This window comes from Salmo salar, chromosome ssa19, assembly GCF_905237065.1.
Source record: "Salmo salar chromosome ssa19, Ssal_v3.1, whole genome shotgun sequence".
Taxonomy (NCBI): domain Eukaryota; kingdom Metazoa; phylum Chordata; class Actinopteri; order Salmoniformes; family Salmonidae; genus Salmo; species Salmo salar.
In genome coordinates, this window is record NC_059460.1 from 26,354,530 (window position 1) to 26,377,986 (window position 23,457).

Sequence of the window (23,457 nt, forward strand, 5' to 3'; positions counted from 1 at the left end):
TTCGAAAAAATACATTTATAAGTTGACGTATTTTCTTTTTTTTCTTATATTATTTATACCAGCATTTCTTTTGAAAGTTTACACAAATACTGCTATGTTGAAAGCTGTTGTGTAGGCTATATTTAAAGAAATACACTTTTTAATAAACTACAAATATATGTTATTGGAATTACTCAATATAGTCTGTAAAAATGAAATGGGTCTCTTGTGCTGGGCAACGGGTTTAATACAGAGTACTTGTGACTCCTTACTCCATCCACTCCAATCACTGCAATGCAATACACAGTATGTGGGATACTTGTTGGCACTTTAGAGATTAAGTTTTTCTACCTGTCTCAGCTAAAGTGGGGTGGGAAATACACAGTAGAGTCTCTACTAACCAAATATGTGTCGTTTTGGAGGGGGACTGTGTCATTCCAGGAACACAGCTTTAAATTACCTGGTGCTATCCATGGTCCTGAAATCAATACACACTCAACAACAAAAAGGAAACACAAATACCAAACTTTTCAATCAAAATGAAAACGAATTTATTTACAAGTTAAATGTAATGCATATTAACCAGGCTATTAAGACACAGCATAATCCCACTTTCTGAAAAGCAATGGCGATAATAATTTACAAGTTGTAGGCTGATATGTGCTTCTTATCTATCAAGGTTTTCAGTATACAGTAAATGCCTATTACCTAGTTTAAAAGAATAATAACAGAGAGAAGATTATTTACAAGCTATATTGTCATGATTATCGATCAAGGTCAGCAAAGGCACATTTTGCAGAGTTGAACATGCATTACAAGAGGCAACAAGGCTGATAGGCTAACAATACACAGCATAATCAAGCTTACAGAACAACCATGGAGAACATTATTTACAAGTTATAGACCTTAATGTGTTGCTTTTCTATCAAGGTTAGCAGTATAGCAGTAGACTGTGAAGGCAAGGTGACTGGGAACATGGTTGAATACAAACAGTGTAGTTATTCCCTCAGTAAGCCAATCAAACAGTAAGCCAGTCAGTACAGAGACAAAGTGGAGTCGCAATTCAATGGCTCAGTCACAAGATGTATGTGGATGGGTCTACAGACAATCACTGATTACAAAGGGAAAACCAGCCACGTCACGGACACCGACGTCTTGCTCCCGGACAAGCTAAACCCCTTCTTCGCCCGCTTTGAGGATAACACACTGCCACCGTCACGGCCGCTCCCAAGGACTGTGGGCTCTCGTTCTCCGTGGCCGACGTAAGACATTTAAACGTGTTAACTCTCGCAAAGCTGCTGGCCCAGATGGCATCCCTAGCCACGTCCTCAGAGCATGCGCAGACCAGCTGGCTGGAGTGTTTACGGACATATTCAGTCTCTCCCTATCTCAGTCTGCTGTCCCCGCTTCAAGATGTCCACCATTGTTCCTGTACCCAAGAAAGCAAAGGTAACTGAACTAAATTATTTCCGCCCCGTAGCACTCACTTCTGTCATCATAAAGTGCTTTGAGAGGCTAGTTAAGGATCATATCACCTCTACCTTACATGCCACCCTAAACCCACTTCAATTTTCATACCGCCCCAATAGATCCACAGACGATGCAATTACCATGGCACTGCACACTGCTCTATCCCATCTGGACAAGAGGATTTCCTATGTAAGAATGCTGTTCATTGACTATAGCTCAGCATTAAACACCATAGTACCCTCCAAGCTCATCATTAAGCTTGGGCCCTGGGTCTGAACCACGCCCTATGCAACTGGGTCCTGGACTTCCTGACGGGCCGCCCCCAGGTGGTGAAGGTAGGAAACAACACCTCCACTTTGCTGATCCTCAACACAGGGGCCCCACATGGGTGCATACTCAGCCCCCTCCTGTACTCCCTGTTCAGCCATGACTGCGTGGCCACAATGACTAGACAGCCTACAGGGAGGAGGTGAGGGCCCTGGCGAAGTGGTGCCAGGAAAATAACCTCTCCCTCAACGTCAACAAAACGAAGGAGCTGATCGTGGACCTCAGGAAACAGGAGAGGGAGCATGCCCCTATCCACATCGATGGGATCGCATAATATCTGAAAAATATTTAATTTGTCAGGTCAAGCGATTGACCTCATGCATTTTATGGCACATGTCAAGGCTGGCCTTGGGCTGATTTAAATATGTAAAGGTACAACCATTATCAGCACCATTAGGTTAATACAGGTCTTTAACAGGTATGCCATTCCATCATTGTTTACATTGTGTCTTTGTTTACATTTTATTTCACACAGGAAGCAAACAGGGTAAGCCCAAAAAAAACGGTTTTAAGTGTTTTGTCTTTACAGATGATATTCAACACAACAACAGTACATTAATGTATTATTTTGGAATTAATATAACATGCAGGACTAAGTGAATATGCCTATAAAACAGTCGCCCACCGAAACAAACTATATTTGGTTAGTAGAGAGAGACCCTACTGAGTATTTTCCACACAACTTTTCTACCTGTCTCAGCTAGTGCTCTTTCTATAGCCTAACACAGCAGTGTCAACATTGTATTTTTTTTTATTATTGGTGTTATAAAATGTTTTTTATTTGTTATGTTTCCATAAATTACTTATTGCATTTTCTTGTTGCACAATAAAATTCGCCATTGATTAAAATTCTATATAATTTGAATGAGTTATCCACATTTTGGTCCTTTGTAGCTCAATTGGTAGAGCATGGCGCTTGTAATGCCCGGGGTAGTGGGTTCAATTCCTGGGACCACCATATGTAAAATGCATGCACACATTACTATAAGTCACTTTGGATAAAAGCATCTGCTAAATGGCATTTATAAACTGGGTGTTTTGAGCCCTGATTGGCTGACAGCAGTGGTATATCAGACCGTATAGCACGGGTATGATAAAACATGTCTTTTTACTGATCTAATTAAGTTGGTAACTAGTTTGTAATAGCAATAAGGCACCTCGGGGGTTTGTGGTATATGGCTAATATACCACGGCTAAGGCATGTATCCAGGCACTCCACGTTCCGTCGTGATTAAGAACAGCCCTTAGCCGTGGTATATTGGCCATATACCATACCCCCTCGGACATTATTGCTTAAATATATTATTGCAATGTTTTGAAATGCGGAGTTTTATTTTGAAGTTTTTGTTATTACCATACAAAGTGACGTCATCGTTTGTGCTGCTAGCAGAATACTAGTCACAGAAGTGTATGTAGCCTGAGCCGTTTTTTTCTGTTGACCATAGACAGGTTTTATGGACGTCAGTTGTACGACTAGTATTTAGTGGGGCAATTGACTTGCATTTGCAATATGAAGAATGGAAGAAGACGATGTTACTATCAGAGAGCAGAATTTCCACAGCCAAGTTCGAGAGTACATTGTAAGTTAATCTCTCTAACGTTAGCTAGCCAGCTTGCTAGCCAACGTTTGATGTGTGGCGATGCTGCTTACTTACATTAGATCAGTCAAAAGCAAAGCTAACGTTATTTTGCTAGCAAGCAAGTTGCATATAGCTAGCTACCAATTATAACTAGCGAACGTTCCCAACGTGTAACTATAATAGTAGCTTTCTGATTAGCTCACTTTTATTGTAGCTCCACAACAGGGGATAGCCACGTTAAGGGGGGAAAGCTACGATTTCTACATCCATTTGGGGACTGAAGAGTAAAACTTATGAATACCTCCATGAGTTCAAGTGTCTTACCCTCATCAGAACCCAAAATATAAACTTGTTTTACTAATTTGTTTTGTAAACAAACACTAACGTTATATTTTCAAAACATGGTTAATTACAAGTAAACTATATATCGGTCAGTCCTTGCATCTATACGAATTTGAGTTGTTTCTAGTCTAATCCATCTATTTACCAAATCAGTGTCGGGATATCTGCTTTGGAAAATTGCGCCTTTGTCTCTAAATAAGTTAGCTTGCCTCTATTGTTGTCATCGTTCTCCTTCCTTGCTTGTTCAGTATTTTTTTTACATTTTATTTTACCTTTATTTAACTAGGCAAGTCAGTTAAGAACACATTCTTATTTTCAATGATGGTCTAGGAACAGTGGGTTAACTACCTTGTTCGGGGGCAGAACGACAGATTTTTACCTTGTCAGCTCTGGGATTTGATGCATTATGCTGGTAGTGGCTACCCAATTAGCTATAGGCAATTCCATGGTAATGAGTATTTTTCCTTCTGAATGTTACCAAACAAAAACATTTGATTTAAAAAGTACAATAACTCTATGCGCAAGGACTAATTTGAACAATTTCTGCTGAACATTTTATAAAAACAAAAACTGCAAAAAATTTGCAGATGCAAAGTTTGGTAACAGAATTTTAGTAAAATCTCCCTCTGTTTTTTGTATGTGGCCACGTTTTCCAAACACTCCGTTTAAATATCTGCTCTGAATTAAGATTCAAAGATGTCTGCAGAAAGAATGGGGTGTCAGCTATGACATGACACCTTGACTTTTGGTTATTGAACTACAGTAAGTGAAGTGGATTTACATCACGGAATTACATCATGGGTCCCAGATGTGTACCATACAAAAAAATGCATAATTATGAATATCATTCTGTTCATGGTGATGTATCCTTAAAGGTAGAAATATTCAATATCCTCATTTGCATATTTGGGTATTATTCTAGACACTGGCTATTATTCTTATTCCCCAAAACAAGACCACATTTGGTTGGTCCGGACCAGACCAAATCTGAACCAATCATCTACATCACAGTACAGCACAATAGAGTTCAGTAAAGTAGATAATCACAGTACAATACATTATACTGTACTCTAGAGTTCTCTACTTTACTGAATTCTACTGTAATGTACTATACTCAAATTTTCTTTACTTTACTGTACGGCGCTGTCCAAATGTATGAAACATAGACGCCTATGATTGGTTCAGATTTGGTCTGGCCAGGGCGGACTGACCAAATGTCAACAACTTTTCAACGTCTATGGATGTGTGGTGTCGGTCGGTGCTCAGTGGGTGAGGATACCTGTGACAGTAAATGGAAAGAGGGTAGGTGTCTGTAAGAGCTGGGAGAGGTGACATTAACTGGAGTGAGAAGGAGGGGTGGCCAGACTGTTTTAATTATTGCTTTGACCACCAGTTATGAGCTGAACATAACAGTATGACAGTGGAAGGGAGGACAGTAACAGGAGACACTATGAGCTGAACATGACAGTGGAAGAGAGGACAGTAACAGGAGACACTATGAGCTGAACATAACAGTATGACAGTGGAAGAGAGGACAGTAACAGGAGACACTATGAGCTGAACATAACAGTATGACAGTGGAAGGGAGGACAGTAACAGGAGACACTATGAGCTGAACATGACAGTGGAAGAGAGGACAGTAACAGGAGACACTATGAGCTGAACATAACAGTATGACAGTGGAAGAGAGGACAGTAACAGGAGACACTATGAGCTGAACATGACAGTGGAAGAGAGGACAGTAACAGGAGACACTATGAGCTGAACATGACAGTGGAAGGGAGGACAGTAACAGGAGACACTATGAGCTGAACATGACAGTGGAAGGGAGGACAGTAACAGGAGACACTATGAGCTGAACATGACAGTGGAAGGGAGAACAGTAACAGGAGACACTATGAGCTGAACATGACAGTGGAAGGGAGGACAGTAACAGGAGACACTATGAGCTGAACATGACAGTGGAAGGGAGGACAGTAACAGGTGACCCAACTGTGGTTTGTGACTACTATGATTTCCCATTCTAGCCAATTACATTACAGTAATTCCTTGACTGATAAATTGGTAACAGAATTATGAGTTTTAATCACTTAAAGTTGATATCAGTAAAAACACTAACTAATTGGTAGGGCTGCCTTTACTTGTTACCTCTATGAACTTTTATTATCCTCCCTCTCATGAGAGAGGAAAAATTCCAAATGATCTTAAAGATATGTGGGTTTTTGGTAACAGAATTACTAGGAACAAGGGGTTGTTTCTTTTTTTGTGCAAGTTTTTTTTATATATATATTTTTTAATCAATTTGACATTACACCATTACATAACACTGATAAAAACAAAAACCGAACACCCAACAAGACTGCAAACAAGACAGCATCTTTTAACCATACAATACCAGTTAAAGTTTGGACAAACCTACTCATTCCAGGGTTTTTCTTTATTTTTACTATTTTCTACATTGTATAATAATAGTGTGACATCAAAACTATGGAATAACACATAAGGAATCATGTAACCAAAAAAGTGTTATACAAATCAAAATATTCTTCAAAGTAGCCACCCTTTGCCTTGATGACAGGTTTCCACGCTCTTGGCATTCTCTCAACCAGCTTCATGAGGTAGTCACCTGGAATGCATTTCAATTAACAGGTGTGCCTTTTTAAAAAGTCAATTTGTGGAATTTCTTTCCTTAATGCGTTTGAGCCAATCAGTTGTGTTGTGACAAGAAGATAGCCCTATTTGGTAAATACCATATTATTATGGCAAGAACTGCTCAAATAAGCAAAGAGAAACGACAGTCCATCATTACTTTAAGACATGAAGGTCAGTCAATGTGGAAAATATCAAGAACTTTAAAAGTTTCTTCAAGTGCAGTCGCAAGAAACATCAGGCGCTATGATGAAACTGGCTCTCATGAGGACCGCCACAGGAAAGGAAGACCCAGAGTTACCTCTGCTGCAGAGGATAAGTTAATTAGAGTTAACTGCACCTCAGATTGCAGTCCAAATAAATGCTTCAGAGTTCAAGTAACAGACACATCTCAACATCAACTGTTCAGAGGAGACCGTGAATCAGGCCTTCAGGGTCGAATTGCTGCAAAGAAACCACTGCTAAAGGACACCAATAATAAGAAGAGACTTGCTTGGGCCAAGAAATACGAGCAATAGACATTAGGCCGGTGGAAATCTGTCATTTTGGTCTGATGAGTCCAAATTTGAGATTTATGGTTCCAACCGCCGTGTCTGTGAGATGCTGAGTAGGTGAACAGATGATCTCCGCATATGTGGTTCCCACCGTGAAGCATGGAGGTGTGGGGGTGTGTTGTGTTAGTTCATAGTTTTGATGTCTTCACTATTATTCTACAATGTAGAAACTAGTAAAAATAAAGAAAAACCCTTGAATGAGTAGGTGTGTCCAAACTTTTAACTGGTACTGTATATCAGTGGTTTGAATATTAAACAGCAAGTAAAAAATTATATTAAAAAAGTAACACAAATACAAAGCTCCAATTACCCATACATTTGTATTAACTTATACCCTAGCTTCTCATCCACACTTCCAGGCCCATATAGTTAAAAAAAAAATGTACCACACTAAATGTGTTGATATTAGTTGGCAGGTGTCTTTACTTCAACATTAATGTCTTTCAAATATTTCTAATATCTTTCAAGACTTTATGGTAGATGTTGTCGAACACCCCTTTTCTATCGGTTTGACCAGAAAGCCAAGCATTTGCTTATTCCACGTTTTTAGGATGGGAAAATGGTTGAGAAATTTCTGTGTTGTTTTTATTTATTTTTATAGACTTTCATTTGACACTGAATTTGACATGCTCCTATGAACTTCCCATGTCGGTGCTCATGGGGCTTTTTACATGGAAATGCCCCTATCCACGCTGGCATTCAAATGCTCCCTCCTCCCTTCTAGCACATAGTGCCTAAGTGATTCTACTATGAAATGTGACCACCATTTGTGACCCACATTTTGTTGCTGTCACCGGAGTTATAGCGTAGCCTAAACTTTACATAGCTAGTGCTGTAGCAGCATATGTACCTTAACATGAGGGATCATAGCTCTGGTCCAGGGCATTAGTTTGCTTTCCTCCACTGCGCATTCCTTAGTGGATTAATGCGCAGTAACGCCCTGGACCAGAGCTAGCAGGATTTCTTTTTGTTATATAATTTTTTTTTTTTTAAAGGTGTGGTCACTATAGTGTCCTCAGTGTTGTGTGAGGTCAAATATCATAGAGGTGTACAATGCTATTTTAGGTGCTGGAAGTGCCCTGCACTCACTCTAAACAAGTCTATGTCATGGGTTGTCTCTGCTGCTATGTCTAACAACATTGAGCCTCAAGCAGAAAATAATGCATATCGAAAACGCCATGACTGTTAGGCTTTATCAGTACATCCACTGAGTCATGCGTATGATGGTAGTAGATGCATGAATCATGCAAAACATCGACCTGGTAGAAGCCAGGCAACAATGCGCTGCCTGTCACGAGGGAATGTGTGTAGAAAGCGGATGTAGGCTAGGATAGTTGGGTTTAAATTATGAGCCTACTGTTAAATAAAAAAAGTGAGGATTCTATGGAAGAAAAATAAGAAATAGACCTAGATACAGTGGAGCAATTTGACGATAAGCAAGGTAGAGAAGACTCTTGTCAGTTGATCACCATCAGCCAGCTCAGGGTTCTCCCTCGGTGTCCTGTCACTCCTGGGCACAGTCAGGCATCCACCCAACCTCATATCTGAAGTTTTGTCGGAGGGGGTTAGATGTGTTGCTGCTGATCAGAGCACTGACCTTTCAACCGTTTTTCTGGTCTGTTGTCATGTGGTTGCAAAGTTGAGTTTTCTTTTTGAAGGGTTTTGAGAGCCAATCTTTGTCTATCATATTTTATAATGATAGACAAAGATATGTGTCTTGTCTGCCTGTTACTCCTGCTGACTCATGTCTCCTCGTGTTGTATAATGTGGAAACCGGAGATAGTGCTGCTGCTGCGGAGGACATCTGCAGGCCTATTTGCTGTCTGTCCCACGGTCCGTAGGGGAATGTGGAATATTTCTGTCAGTGCTGGGGCTCTGAGGCCCTGGGTTTGGCAATGGCACTGCGAAAAATTTATTCAGTTGTTGTTAGGCCGCCTAATTCCAGATCATGTTGCGTGTAGATTAATTAATAAATTAATTCAAATTGGAAATGTAGGGGCTATCTCGTGTCAAAGGGCAAGGTGTTGTTGAATATACGAAGCAAAAGTATCGGCACCCACCCAGACTATTCTTTCCCTGTAGGAGTGAATCACCTAGACTTGAGAGAGGCCTTGGGGGGGGGAGGTCTGCCTGTAACCTGATCAAGGCTACATGCATGACTGGTATCCATCCAGCCAGGCCATCCCAACTTCTATCAATCATAGCTGTCTTATGGAAATAACTCTACGTATACAGTACATGATATGCAGTGATTCATATCCCAGCAAACTTGCTGTCATAGACCATGCATCGCATGTCCATATATTACTAGTGATGCACCGATAAGACATTTTTGACCAATATCCGATATAAAAAAATGTTGCGGCGTTTTAAGCATTCTAGTACAGTTAAATAGTTAACACACACACATGGACGCAGAGGTTTAAGGCACTGCATCTCAGTGCAAGAGGCGTCACTACAGTCCCTGGTTCGAATCCAGGCTGTATTACATCCGGCCGTGATTGGGAGTTCAATAGTGTGGTGCACAATTGACCCAGTGTTGTCCGGGCCATCATTTGTAAATAATTTGTTCTTAACTGACTTGCCTAGTTAAATAAAGGTTATGCACACACACCACACTGACCAAAAAGTTATTTTGTTGGCATTTACGTATGTCCCCATTACCAGTAAAACATAATCAAAACCTATTTCTTTCACTTGCTGTGCTGTTTTGTTGTTCATTTGTTCAGTTGTTTCATTCTCAACCAGGATTTCTATGGAACGCGGTTTGGGTCTTTGCATGTCAAAAAAGATACACGTCAAATAACACTATTTGACATGTCAAATAAGCTTGTTGACCAATCAGGACCTGAATATGACTGTACGTCACATAATAATTTAACGCGTTCATAAATTTTTTATGTAGTTATTACACTATCACTCATATTTCATATGTCACTGATTCATCGATACATATGCTATGATGCTGGTTAAGTTGTCTTGCGCACATACAGTGCTGGTCATAAAAAAAAGCTAGCTGGCTAATGGATACATACAATGTTCTCCCCAAAAACATAGCAAAATGACATCTGTTTCAGTAGCTATATAGTTAGCTAGCTAGCTAAATAGCTAGGTGTCATCATCTAAAATAACCGTAATTTATAAGACGGTTCTTATTTGATTAAATGGTGGTCGGACCATCTATGTGAAGCAAGCCATAATAAGGATTAGCCACAATAGTGAACTTTGCGGTTAGCCTTCAAAATAAAAGTATGACATACTACTAATTGTATTCATTTGCATCCTGTCAATGACATACTTTTATTTTGAAGGCTAACCGTATAGTCCACTATTGTGGCTAGTCCTTATTGTGGCTAGCTTCACAACACATAACCCGGTCTGGTCGAGCCTCACTAGCCAGATGAAGCTAGCTGGCTGCTTATAACGTTAGTTTTGGGCAACAGGGTTAAGTAGCTGGCTAGCAATTTTTTTTAATGAACCGAAGTTCAATTTCAAGAGGTGAACAACAAGTGGCAACCTAGCTAATACTTACGAGGATTCCTAAATCATTGTTAAGAATAATGAAAATGACTGCAGTTTCTCCTGATCATTGTTTTCAGGCTGGTTATATTGGTGCTAGGTAGGTACCAAGCTAAAGCTAGCTACCCCAGAAGTTGCGGTCGAACAAATTATGCTTTATTACCAAAGCGGTATTGTAAACACATCGTTCGTGGCCGGTGTTTGCAGACTTTTTTTGTACAGCTTTGACAACCCTATTGTGTATTTTTTGACACGCAAAGACCCAAATGGTGTTCCATAGTATGTATGTCGTGACGCTATTACTGTGTAACTCCGGTAGGGCAACATCTGAAAAATAGCACACTTCGTAGTGTGTACCGGTGCTCGACCAGTCGGCGAAAGCCAACATCACCCACGACAGAGAGCGGTTGATTGTCAAGGGCAATGAATTCCATTATCTTGGCTTTAATGGATTTCGCCTTTGAGTTGTCTCTGAAATGTTCTTACTCTTTCAAATGACTGCTCGACTTGTTGACAGCTTGTTCCACACAGCAGACATTGTGGGCTAGGTTAGGAATGCTGTGTAGCGCAAAATTCCGATATGTTCACCGATATATTGTGCATCCCTATAAACTACTGTAGTAATGTCGTAGTACCGTATCTGCGTCCGAAATGCCACCCTATTGCCTATGTAGTGTACTACTTTTAACCTGAGACCTATGTGCCATGGTCAAAAGTAGTGCACTAAGGGAATGGGGTGCCATTTGGGATGCAGAACATGTCTACGGGAGGCTAATACATATATATCAAAATGTGTTATGCGTTCACATCAATATAATGCCAGATATTATAACATTAATCATGTACATAACACTTCAGCAGCTTTATAATTGTTAATTTTTTTTTGTCTTTTCAGATTTGTTTCCTGCTCTTTGCAGTACTCTACATTGTGTCGTACTGCATCATCACCAGGTACAAGAGGAAAACGGGTAAGTAGTCTTGTTCTGTGTTTATGGTGGTTGTACTGAAACTACCAGCACATGTTGTGGTACCAACTTCAAAAACTGTTTCTATGTAATACTTGCACACCTGAGATGCGCACACAGTCCCAGAGTTTTCACAGCAATTATTGCTGAGCTCGGCCTTTTGTTCACGGTATGTTTGCACACAGAGGAACCATCGCGTTGTGTCAAGACTATTTAGTGGCCAGAGCATGTGAGCGGAGTTGAGAAGTTGGAAATCACCTCCGGCGCTCCATGTCCTTTCCTGCACTCCGCTTAAAAAAAGGGCTCCGCGCTAACACAAAAAAACTGCCGCTCCATTCGTTAAAATCACAATTTAACCAACACCCATCTATTTATGTGACTACGTGAACCTACCATTTGGTATTGAAACCAAACCATATGGATTTGAATAAAAAGTATTTGAATAAACATGAAAAGGTGAATGTAAGAAACGCACATCATTTTCAAATAGGCTTCATGTCATATTAAACAGCATATAAACACTCTAAATAGGTCAGGCACCAGAAAGGGAACCTAAGAAGGAATGAAAATGAATTATTTAGGCTATATTATTTAAATTATTTCAATGCTATACCCTACAAAGAAATACAAGCATTTGTGACACAATAGGCTGGTAGGGACATAAAGCGCAGCGCATGTAAACAACATTTCATTGTATTAAATCATTCTAGTCTATAAATTGTGCATATAGGCAGTGATTTACTTAGAATGAATACAAATTAAGCGAAAAATGACTTATTAGTGCCTTTTAGAATTAATTTGTAGAAACACGAGTTTGACAAGTCTGTGGATTCAGGCTCATGTGATGGTGCCTGGAGAGCAGGCCAGCAGCAGAGAATATCCTCTCTACACTTGCAGAGCCACTGGGGATGCTAAACACCCCTTTGGCCGCTCTTGCCAGGTTGGGCAGAGATTTAAAAAAATAAGTTTTCTATAGGTAGGCCTAAAGGTTTTTAGGTAAAATAACCCAATCAAAATGGAAAGCTCCTTGAATGTGGGAATATGCCAGGCCTATTGGGCCAAAATATATTATGGCCTATTGTGTACATAATAGAACAAAAATGAAGGTAACACGTAAGAGGAGGTATTATTTGTAGTTTATAGATACTTTGCTACAATTACACACTTAGTTATCTACCCACCTCGTTCCTTTTTCTTTCGGGATACGTGTCTTTTCAGATGCCACAATGATTGTTTAGTTGTGGACACTACTGTACATCACCAGTATCCCTGTCTTGCTCTTGGTCCTCATCTTTGTAAGTCACCTTGATTTAGAACCTGTGTTTCATATCAGTTTCTGTATGAAAATGACAGTATCTAAAGCAAGTGGCTATAGATAGTAGCATACAAGTGAACTACAAATGCATGCTGGGCCAGGTATGCCCTGAGCACGTGAAATGAGCGCTGCTGGAGCGAAATTAGAGCGGGCGAGAAGGCCGGCGCTCCAGCATTTGGGAATCTCGCTCCACGCTCCAGTCAAATATTAGCCCATATCAGAGGATGTGAGCAGAGCCTCAATTCGTTGGGGCATGGACTCTACAAGGTGTCAAAAGCGTTCCACAGAGATGCTGGCCCATGTTGATTCCAGTGCTTTGCACAGTTGTCAAGTTGGCTGGATGTCCTTTGGGTGGGAAACTGTTGAGTGTGAAAAACCCTGCCCAAATACGAAGTGCCAACTGTAAAGTTTTTCATGGTTCGGTCTAGGCCCCTTAGTTCCAGTGAAGGGAAATCTTAACACTACAGCATACAATGACATTCTAGACGATTCTGTGCTTCCAACTTTGGCAACATTTTGGGTAATTACCTTTCCTGTTTCAGCATGACAATTCCCCCTTGAACAAAACGAGGTCCATTCAGAAGTGGTTTGTCGAGATCAGTGTGGAAGAACTTGACTGGCCTGCACAGAGCCCTGACCTCAACCCCATCAAGCCAGGCCTAATTGCCCAACATCAGTGCCTTACCTCACTTATACTCTTGTGGCTGAATGGAAGCAAGTATCCGCAGCAATGTTCCGGCATCTAGTGGAAAGCCTTCCCAGAAGAATGGAGGCTCTTATAGCAGCAAAGGGGGGACCAACTCCCTATTATTGCCCATGATTTTGGAATGAGATGTTCAACAAGCAGGTGTCCACATAGTTTTGCTCATGTAGTCTATATTAGTGTTTTATTAAACATTAAGTTTTTACAAATATTAGAATTTGACAGAAATTGACGATTAACTAGATTTTTAATCCCACCTTGTAACTAGGGCTGTCCCTGACAAAACATTTTTATATTGTTAAACTTAAAGTTGTGTTCTTTCGACCAATCAATTGCTCTACATTTTTAAATGTGTATTTTTCCATATATAGACACACCCTGTGTTTTAATTAAATCAACTGTATGCATTGAGCTTGTCTGATGCTTTAAGTTTACGGTTTGATGCCTCGAGGGTGCCAGAGATCTAGATAACCATAGGAAAGAACTTAACCTGGCCCAACTTCTTCTCCTGCTCCTGTTGGGCTTTTGCAGATTCTGCCATTACTCTCCTGAAGTTGCCGGTGATAGGCTACACGAGGAGTCGGCAACCTTTCTCATGTGGCATGCCAATTTATATTTTCTACAGATCTGTATGCCAGTTACGGATTTCATATGCATATTTTCGTGAAATGGTTGCATTTAATTTCTAATTTCGTGGGGGCTGTTTTGTTAGACTTCAGTGCAACTTTTGACATTATTGATCATAGTCTGCTGCTTGAAAAACGTATGTGTTATCACTTTAAACCCTTGCTATATTGTGTATAAAGAGTTACCTGTCTAAGAGAACAGAGGGTGTTATTTAATGAAAGCCTCCAACATAATCCAGGTAGAATCAGGAATTCCCCAGGGCAGCTGTCTAGGCCCCTTACTTTTTTCAATCTTTACCAACAGCATGCTGCTGGCTTTGAGTAAAGCAAGTGTGTTTATGTATGCGGATGACTCAACGCTATACGTCAGCTAGCAGAGCGACTGAAATGACTGCAACACTTAACAAAGAGCTGCAGTTAGTTTCAGAATGGGTGACAAGGAATACATTTGTCCTAAATATTTCAAAAACTAAAAGCATGGGACAAATCATTCACTAAACCCTAAACCTCAAATAAATAGTGTAATGAATAATGTGGTAATTGAGCAAGTTGAGGAGACTAAACTGCTTGGAGTAACCCTGGATTGAAAACTGTCATGGTCAAAACATATTTATAGAACAGTAGTTAGGATGGGGAGAAGTCTGTCCATAAAAGCGCTGCTCTGCGTTCTTAACACTATCAACAAGGCAGGTCCTACAGGCCCTTGTTTTGTCACACCTGGACTACTGTTCAGTTGTGGGGTCAGGTGCCACAGAGGGATTTAGGAAAATTGCATTTGGCTCAGAGCACAGCTGACCCTTAGATTTACACAGAGCTAACATTAATAATATGCATGTCAGCCTCTCCTGGCTCAAATTGGAGGAGAGCTTGACTTCATCACTGCTTGTATTTATGAGAGGTATTGACACATTGAATGCCCCAAGCTGTCAGTTTGAACTACTGGCACACAGCTCAGACAGCCATGCATACCCCACAAGAAATGGCACCGTAGGTCTCTTCACATTCCCCAAGTCCAGAACAGACTACGGGAGGCACACAGTACTACATAGAGCCATGACTACATGGAACTCTATTCCACATCAAGTAACTCATGCAAGCACTAAAATTAGATTTAAAAAATGGATAGAAATACACCTTACGGAACAGCAGGGACTGTGAAGCAACACATAGGCACCGACACATGCATACTAACTAGAGGTCGACCGATTTAATCGGAATGGCCGACTTAATTAGGGCTGATTTCAAATTTTCATAACAAGCCTGGCTCGTTGCGAACTAATTTTACGTAATTATGTCATAACATTGAAGGTTGTGCAATGTAACAGGAATATTTAGACTTAGGGATGCCACCCGTTAGATGAAATACGGAACGGTTCGGTATTTCACTGAAAGGAAAAACGTTTTGTTTTCGAGATGATAGTTTCCGGATTCGACCATATTAATGACCTAAGGCTCGTATTTCTGTGTGTTTATTATATTATAACTAAGTCTATGATTTGATAGAGCAGTCTGACTGAGCGGTGGTAGGCAGCAGCAGGCTTGTAAGCATTCATTCAAACAGCACTTTTGTGCGTTTTGCCAGCCGCTCTTTGCTGTGCTTCAAGCATTGCGCTATTTATGACTTCAAGCCTATCAACTCCCAAGATTAGGCTGGTGTAACCGATGTGAAATGGCTAGCTAGTTAGCGGGGTGCACGCTAATAGCGTTTCAAACGTCACTCGCTCTGAGACTTGGAGTGGTTGTTCCCCTTGCTCTGCATGGGTAACGCTGCTTCGAGGGTGGCTGTTGTCAATGTGTTCCTGGTTCAAGCCCAGGTAGGAGCGAGGAGAGGGACGGAAGCTATACTGTTACACTGGCAATAATAAAGTGCCTATAAGAACATCCAATAGTCAAAGGTTTATGAAATACAAATGGTATAGAGAGAAATAGTCCTATAATTCCTATAATAACTACAACCTAAAACTTCTTACCTGGGAATATTGAAGACTCATGTTAAAAGGAACCACCAGCTTTCATATGTTCTGAGCAAGGAACTTAAACGCTAGCTTTCTTACATGGCACATATTGCACTTTTACTTTCTTCTCCAACACTTTGTTTTTGCATTATTTAAACCAAATTGAACATGTTTCATTATTTATTTGAGGCTAAATTGATTTTATTGATGTATTATATTAAGTTCAAATAAGTGTTCATTCAGTATTGTTGTAATTGTCATTATTACAACAACAACAACAACAACAAAAAATCGGCCGATTTAATCGGCATTGACCCTTTTGGGCCTCCAATAATCGGTATCGGTACTGGCGCTGAAAAATCATAATCGGTCGACCTCTAATACTAACACACAATAACATACTCACTATACACACACGTACACATGGATTTTGTATTGTAGATATGTGGTAGTAGAATAGGGGCCTGAGAGCACACACACTTAGTGTGTTGTGAAATCTGTTGTGAATGTATTGTAATGTTTTTATAATTGTATAACTACCTTAATTTAGCTGGACCCCAGGAAGAGTAGCTGCTGCCTAGGCAAAAACTAATGGGGATCCATAATAAATACTGAAAATAACATCTTCATATCTCTATCATTGTCATGTGGTTAATCAAAATTCTATCCAAATCTTTATGATACAAACCTAAAAGGTAATCTCTATTGCCATTACCAAATAATTGCCTACATAATGCCAACAAATAAAAATATTTCAGCCTGCAGGTAGAAAATATCCAGCTAAATATAAATATCCTATAAATCACATATGCTACACATGGCCTGTCTGCAACGAACTTGAAACATTGTATCTACTATTAACTTTGGTCCAGCCAAAGCTTGTTGTGCTAGTGAACTTGCAACATTGTATAAAATATTCTGGGCCCTCAGTTTCCTGCTCCAGTGAGCTCTAGGCTATTTGTGCAAGGGATAAGAAGCAGTGCTTGACTTTGACAGGAGCTCACAGGAGCTGAGTACCGGCACCTCAAAGTGAAAACAGGTATTTGGACATTTTAAATACTTTATTTACGTAAGAATTCAGACCCTTTGCTATAAGACTTGAAATGGAGCTCAGGTGCATCCTGTTTCCATTGATTATCCTTGATCTTTCTACAACTTCATTGGAGTCCTCCTATGGTAATTTCAATTGATTGAACACATACCTGTCTGCAGTGCATTCGGGAAGTATTCAGACCCCTTGACTTTTTCCACATTTTGTTATGTTGCAGCTTTATTCTAAAATTGATTATATCTTTTTTTTTCTCTCATCAATCTACACACAGTACCCGTTAATGACAAAGCAAAACCAGGTTTTTAGAAATGTTTGCAAAAGTATTAAAAATAAAAACGGAAATAACATTTACATAAGTATTCAGACCCTTTACTCAGTACTTTGTTGAAGTGATTACAGCCTCGAGTCTTCTTGGGTATGACGCTACAAGCCTGGCACACCTGTATTTGGGGAGTTTCTCCCATTATTCTGTGCGGGATCCTCTCAAGCTCTGTCAGTTTGAATGGATGAGTGTTGCTGCCCAGCTATTTTCAGGTCTCTTCAGAGATGTTCAATTGTGTTCAAGTCCGGGCTCTGGCTGGGCCACTCAAGGACATTCAGAGACTTGTCCCGAAGCCACTCCTGCGTTGTCTTGGTTGTGTGCTTGGGGTCGTTGTACTTTTGGAAGCTGATCCTTCATCCCAGTCTGAGGTCCTGAGCGCTTTGGAGCAAGTTTTCATCAAGGATCTCTCTGTCCCTTGCTCCGTTCATCTTTCCCTCGATCCTGACTAGTCTCCCAGTCCCTGCCGCTGAGAAGTGACTTCTGTTTGGTCACTCTACCATAAAGGTCTGATTGGTGGAGTGCTGCAGAGATGGTTGTCCTTCTGGAAGGTTTTTCCTTCTCCACAGAGGAACTCCGGAGCTCTCTGTGACCATCGGGTTCTTAGTCACCTCCCTGATCAATGCCCTTCTCCCCAATTGCTCAGTTTGGCCAGGCGGCCAGCTCAAGGAAGAGTCTTGGCGGTTCCAACCTTCTGCCATTTAAGAATGATTGAGGCCACTGTGTTCTTGGGGACATTCAATTCTGCAGACATTTTTTGGTACCCTTCCCCAGACCTGTGCCTCGACACAATCCAGTCTCGGAGCTCTATGGACAATTCCTTCGACCTCATGGCTTGGTTTTTCTCTGACATGCACTGTCAACTGTGGGACCTTATAGACAGGTGTGTGCCTTTCCAAATCATGTCCAATCAATTGAATTTACCACAGGTGGACTCCAATCAAATTGTAGAAACATCTCTAGGATGATCAATGGAAACAGGATGCACCTGAGCTCAATTTTGAGTCTCATAGCAAAGCGTCTGAATACTTTATGTAAATAAGGTATTTCAGTTTTTTATTTTTTTAAGTTTTCTAAAATTTCATTATGGGGTGTTGTGTAGATTGCTGAGTATTTTTTTGAAAAATGTTTTAATTGATTTTAGAATAAGGTTGTAACGTAACAAATGTCGAAAGAGTAAAGGGGTCTGAATTCTTTCTGAAGGCACTACAACAATCTCGGTCGACCAACAGCCTAGCGACCAAACAATCGACCAGTCGACTAATTTGGGGCAGCCCTACTTGTAACACAACAAAATGTGGAAAACGTCAAGGGGTGTGAATACTTTTTGAAGGCACTCTACCTAGTGAAAATGTATACTGACACAATAAGGCACCTCGGGGGTTTGTGGTATATGGCCAATATACCACAGCTAAGGGCTGTTCTTAAGCGCAACGCGGAGTGCCTGGGTACAGCCCTTAGCCGTGGAATATATGCCATATACCACAAACCCCCGAGGCGCCTTATTGCTATTATAAACTGGTTACCAACATAATTAGAGCAGTAAATTGAAATGTTCTGTCATACCCGTGGTATACGATCTGATATACCACGACTGTCAGCCAATCATCATTCAGGTCTCGAACCACCCAGTTTATACTTTCTAAATTAACTTCAGATGCATTTGCTGCTGTCCAGCACTGGAAATGCAATCACTCATTTGATATTTATTCTGAGGGAAAGGTTTCTCTCAAGATCAAAAGTATATGGCTTTCCATGTAATGTTCCCTACGATGAAACTAATATGACCCCCACACCCACATGAAGTGTGTTGATAGTATAAACAGATGGGCCATGGATAGAAATGGGCCTATAGCCAGCCTAACTGCAAGTTTTACTATGTGTAGAATCAAAGTCAAATAATCACTAGATGTAGTTATGATGAACTCTCTTCCACGCCCATTGTTCTTCGACAAGAATAGAACGTCCAGGTCACCCTGGTTTCTCAAAGCTCCTTTTAAAAGTAGACCACTCCACATCAAAGATCCTTTGTGAAATATTGTGCCCAGAAAATCTAGGCTGTTCTTTTCTCCGCACCCAGGTGGCTACAGTACAGTAGGTACATGTATCAGTCCCAAATGGCACCCTATTCCCTACATAGGCCCTATGGACCCTGGTCAAAAGTAGTGCACTGTGTAGAGAATAGTGTGCCATTTGGGACATGCCCATAGGAAAAAGGGACTCCCCTAAGCCAAGTACACTGATGCATTAACGGTAGTCCAACCCAGGATTTGAACCGGGCAACATGGGGTTTGTAGTCCCAAGAGGCCCTTGGATGTCTCTGTAGGGTTCATTTGCTGTACCTGCTGTAACTTAAGTGGTTTCCTCTCCCTCAGATGACCAGGAGGACGAAGACGCCATCGTCAACAGAATATCGTGAGTGGAACTACTTTCAATAAAGCTGTTAAGAAATAGCCCTACTTCTAGTATCTCAGTGTTTCCCCAACCGATCCTCATGCCTCTTAGCCGTTCCACATATTTGTTCTATTCCAACACTAGCACACCTGATTCAACTAGCCAACTAATCAGCAAGTACTGATTAGGTGAACCAGGTGTGCTTGTGTTGGAATATAACAAATATGTGGAATGGCTGAGGGTCACGAGGACCGTTTTGGGAAACACAGGTGTAGCCTATGTCTTGGTTCGAATGGCTGATGTGGCTTGTCTTTCACATAGCACACACCACTGCACACCAGGCCTAACCAACACAAATCTGGTAGTAAAGCAGAAACAATAGACCATATGTTTGCAGTTCACTTTGTCATTTGTCCTCTTTGGTCCAGCTAATGGTGATATTGCAAGGGGGAACAGCTGAGCAAAGTAAATAGTGTAGCATTCCACATGAATTCGATTCTCGAGCTATATATCAAAGTGGTGACTTTGTCCACATCCCACGGTGGACCAGAACAGAAGTAGTCCTCTGGCCAGCAGAATCTGGCAAGCTCCACATGCAGGCTAAAGCCCAGGCCCCTGCTCTGCTGGGATGCCAGGTTGGAGGGGAGGGAGGGATATAGATTGACATACAGCTCATAGACACTGAAGTGGCCATCTGCTCCATTAGTATTTAAGTTAAGTGGTCGACTGTTCCCAAATGGAACCCTATTCCCCATGTGGTGCACTACTTTTGACCAGAGCCCCTTTTGACCAGGGCCCGTAGTGCACTATATAGGAGATGGGGTGCCATTTGGGAAGCAGCCTGCTGCACTAAACAACTTAATTCCCTTATTATTAATCCCTGTCACACTCTATAAGAGGATCCTCCATTAATGTGACTTGTAATGTAACACTAATCCTTTAATGACCGTTGGCCTACAGTTCTACTTGAGTAATCAAATTTATTCAAATGATTCCTAGCCTGCATGAATGTGGGCATTGTATGTGTGGACACAGCTCATGTAGATGCATTTGAATGCTGATGTGTAGAGCTGTGACACTGCCATTCTTATATGAATTAATACTGTAAGACGGGGGTAGGCAACTAGATATAGCCGCGGGATGATTTTTGTCAGAGCGACGGGTCGGGGGGCCGGAACATAATTATAACAATTTGATCACTGCAAATTGACCACAACTAAGCCCAAAAAGTGATTTTGTATTTCAAAATAACAATAATTTCATGCCTTGATTACATTGAGACACGATCACATAAGTGTCTATTTTTATTTGTGGGAATACTTGGGAACAGATTTCCTAAATTAAACTCATTTTAGCTGGTGATGTAAAAAAAAAATGTTTTTATTGTATTTTCCAAAATGAAATTTTTTTTTTTAAATCACTCGCGGACTGTTTTTGTCCCGTGGGCCACCTGTTGCCGACACTAGCTGTAAGATACTGTATGTGTGTACGTTCTTAACAATTCCTTAACAAAGCTGTGTGATTTCACAGCAAACTGTAGACTTTCTTACTAATTCCTCTCTTTCACTCTCTGTGTGTGTGTGTGCGTGTGTGCGTGTGTGCGTGTGTGTGTGTGTGTGTGTGGCTCCCCCACAGACTGTACCTGTGCACCTTCACCCTGGCCATGTCGGGTGGGGCTGTTCTCCTCCTGCCTTTCTCTATCATTAGCAATGAGATCCTGCTCTCCTTCCCCAAAAACTACTACATTCAGTGGCTCAATGGCTCCCTCATCCATGGTCAGTAGTGTCATTCACATTTCACATCTTGTTTGTTTGGTTGCATCCCAGATGGCACCCTTTCCCCTATATAGCATCGTACTTTTGACCAGGGCCCATAGGGTTCTGGTTGAAAGTAGTGCACTGTGTAGGGAATAGGGTTCCATTTGGGATGTGGACTTTATGTGGATTGACTATGTTTGGAGTGCTTTCGATTTTTGTAGTTCCAGCTTTAGATAAGTAAAACCTGGTCTCTTTGGATTTGGTCCACTAACCACACATAACAGAATCACTCCTTTTATACATCCAGTCACAAAGATCTGTTTCCATCAGACTTGTGCGTCCCAAATGGCACCCTATTCCCTATAAATTGCACCACTTTCAACCAGAGCCCTATGGGCCCTCGTCAAAAGAAGTAAAGGGAATAGGACACAACCTGGTGGTTTGTCAGAGAGTGTTACATTAGTCAAGACCTGCTTTTCTATTTGTGAGCATGATGGCAAAGCATGCCTAAACCATCCGAACGGCAGTAGCCACCAACCCTAGTTCCGGAGGTCTGCAGGGGGTGTAGGCTTTTGTTCTAGCACTGCACCCGATTCTACACACCTGACTCATGCAATCAACATATCATTAGCGGAAACAGATGTGGCGTGATGGTGCTGGCCTGGAACAAAAGTCTGCACACCCATAGCTCTTCAGGAACAGGGTATTACTAAGCTAACGCCGGAAACTAGATCCCCCTAAATACTGGTCTTGACAGGAAGAAATAAAAACTGTCGGGGGAGGTTCTCATCTGCATTGTTCAACCAATCCAGTAAATGTGGAGGAGGAGTTAAGCTGGAGTGTCGCGTTGTGTCACAGGCTCTCTTTCCATTTCCCTGAAAACTGCAACATCCGGTTGTTGGGGATTCGGCAGAGGATAGGGTATTACAAACATCTTCATTTGCAGTCACAAGGGGGCATCAGAGTCCATGGTTTAGCAGTTGACTGCAGGAATACATGGTGGCCAGTGGATACAACTGTGCTGTCTATATCCAACGCAACGCTTTCTCGTGAGACTAGACCTGTCCCAAATGGCACCCCATTCCCTGTATAGCGCACTACCCAGTGCACTATTTAGGGTAGTAGTGCATTTATGTAGGGAATAGCGTGGCATTTAGGATGCCTCCTGAGGATAGTGTGTGTTATTGTAAGGTGTGATTTCTGTCATGTTGTATTTTGCTTGGTGACAATCTTGAAAGATTGATTGGTTGATTAATTGATCAGGACTACCTGTAATGTTGCCCTTACAGGCCTGTGGAATCTGGTATCGCTCTTCTCCAATCTCTGCCTCTTCGTCCTGATGCCGTTTGCCTATTTCTTCCTGGAGTCCGAGGGATTTGCTGGATCAAAAAAGGTACAAAACGCATGGTTCGCTAACAACTTGCTAAAACCTGTGTATTTTTGTTTTACACGCTCTTGTAGTATTGATGAACTCTTGATCTTTCTTGATTTACATCTCCATGTTTTCACACAACTGTTTTAAAATTATCCGCTGTCCACTGTGCCATAGCAGAACTACACTATCTTTATCGATCATTAATCCTAATGATTATGGCTATTGAGTCGATTGTCATAAGCAGAGCATGTTGCAGAGTAGATCGTTTTAGTCTCTTTTGTTTCTCTGCCTTTCATTGTCTAAGAATATCTATTAATTCCTGTTTACATTGTCTGTCTGTCTGTGTGAGAGTATGTCTAGTGACAACAGCAGGTGCCTGGTCCTTGCCCTCTCTCTGACTCTCATCAGTTGACCGTAACTGCGACCGCAAAAACCTCATTAACCATGAAACAACGACAATCTGGTCTTCGGCATCCGCCACATCCTGACAAGCCGTTCCAATAAGCCAGACGCTGCAAACAGTTCAACACCACGGCATCGGCCTCCGTGATTTAGGGCCTGATTCTCTCCCCCCCCC

The 23,457-nt window shown here is 41.2% G+C and overlaps 1 protein-coding gene across 4 annotated transcripts in view; it reads left to right on the forward strand.

The window, feature by feature from the left end:
* Positions 1-3,152: 3,152 nt before the first annotated feature.
* Positions 3,153-23,457, forward strand: part of LOC106578611 (limb region 1 protein homolog) — a 70,515-nt gene continuing 50,210 nt past the window's right edge. Inside the window, exons 1-5 of one of the 4 annotated variants that reach the window (XM_014157607.2) lie at positions 3,153-3,356; positions 11,316-11,388; positions 19,730-19,769; positions 21,384-21,523; positions 22,795-22,898. In XM_014157607.2, the coding sequence (XP_014013082.1) occupies positions 3,294-3,356; positions 11,316-11,388; positions 19,730-19,769; positions 21,384-21,523; positions 22,795-22,898 (420 nt within the window). In that variant the 5' untranslated portion in view covers positions 3,153-3,293. Of the gene's footprint in view, positions 3,357-11,315; positions 11,389-16,609; positions 17,024-19,729; positions 19,770-21,383; positions 21,524-22,794; positions 22,899-23,457 lie in introns of those variants that run through there. The other 3 variants (XM_014157608.2, XM_045702166.1, XM_045702167.1) reach the window with 3 other exon arrangements.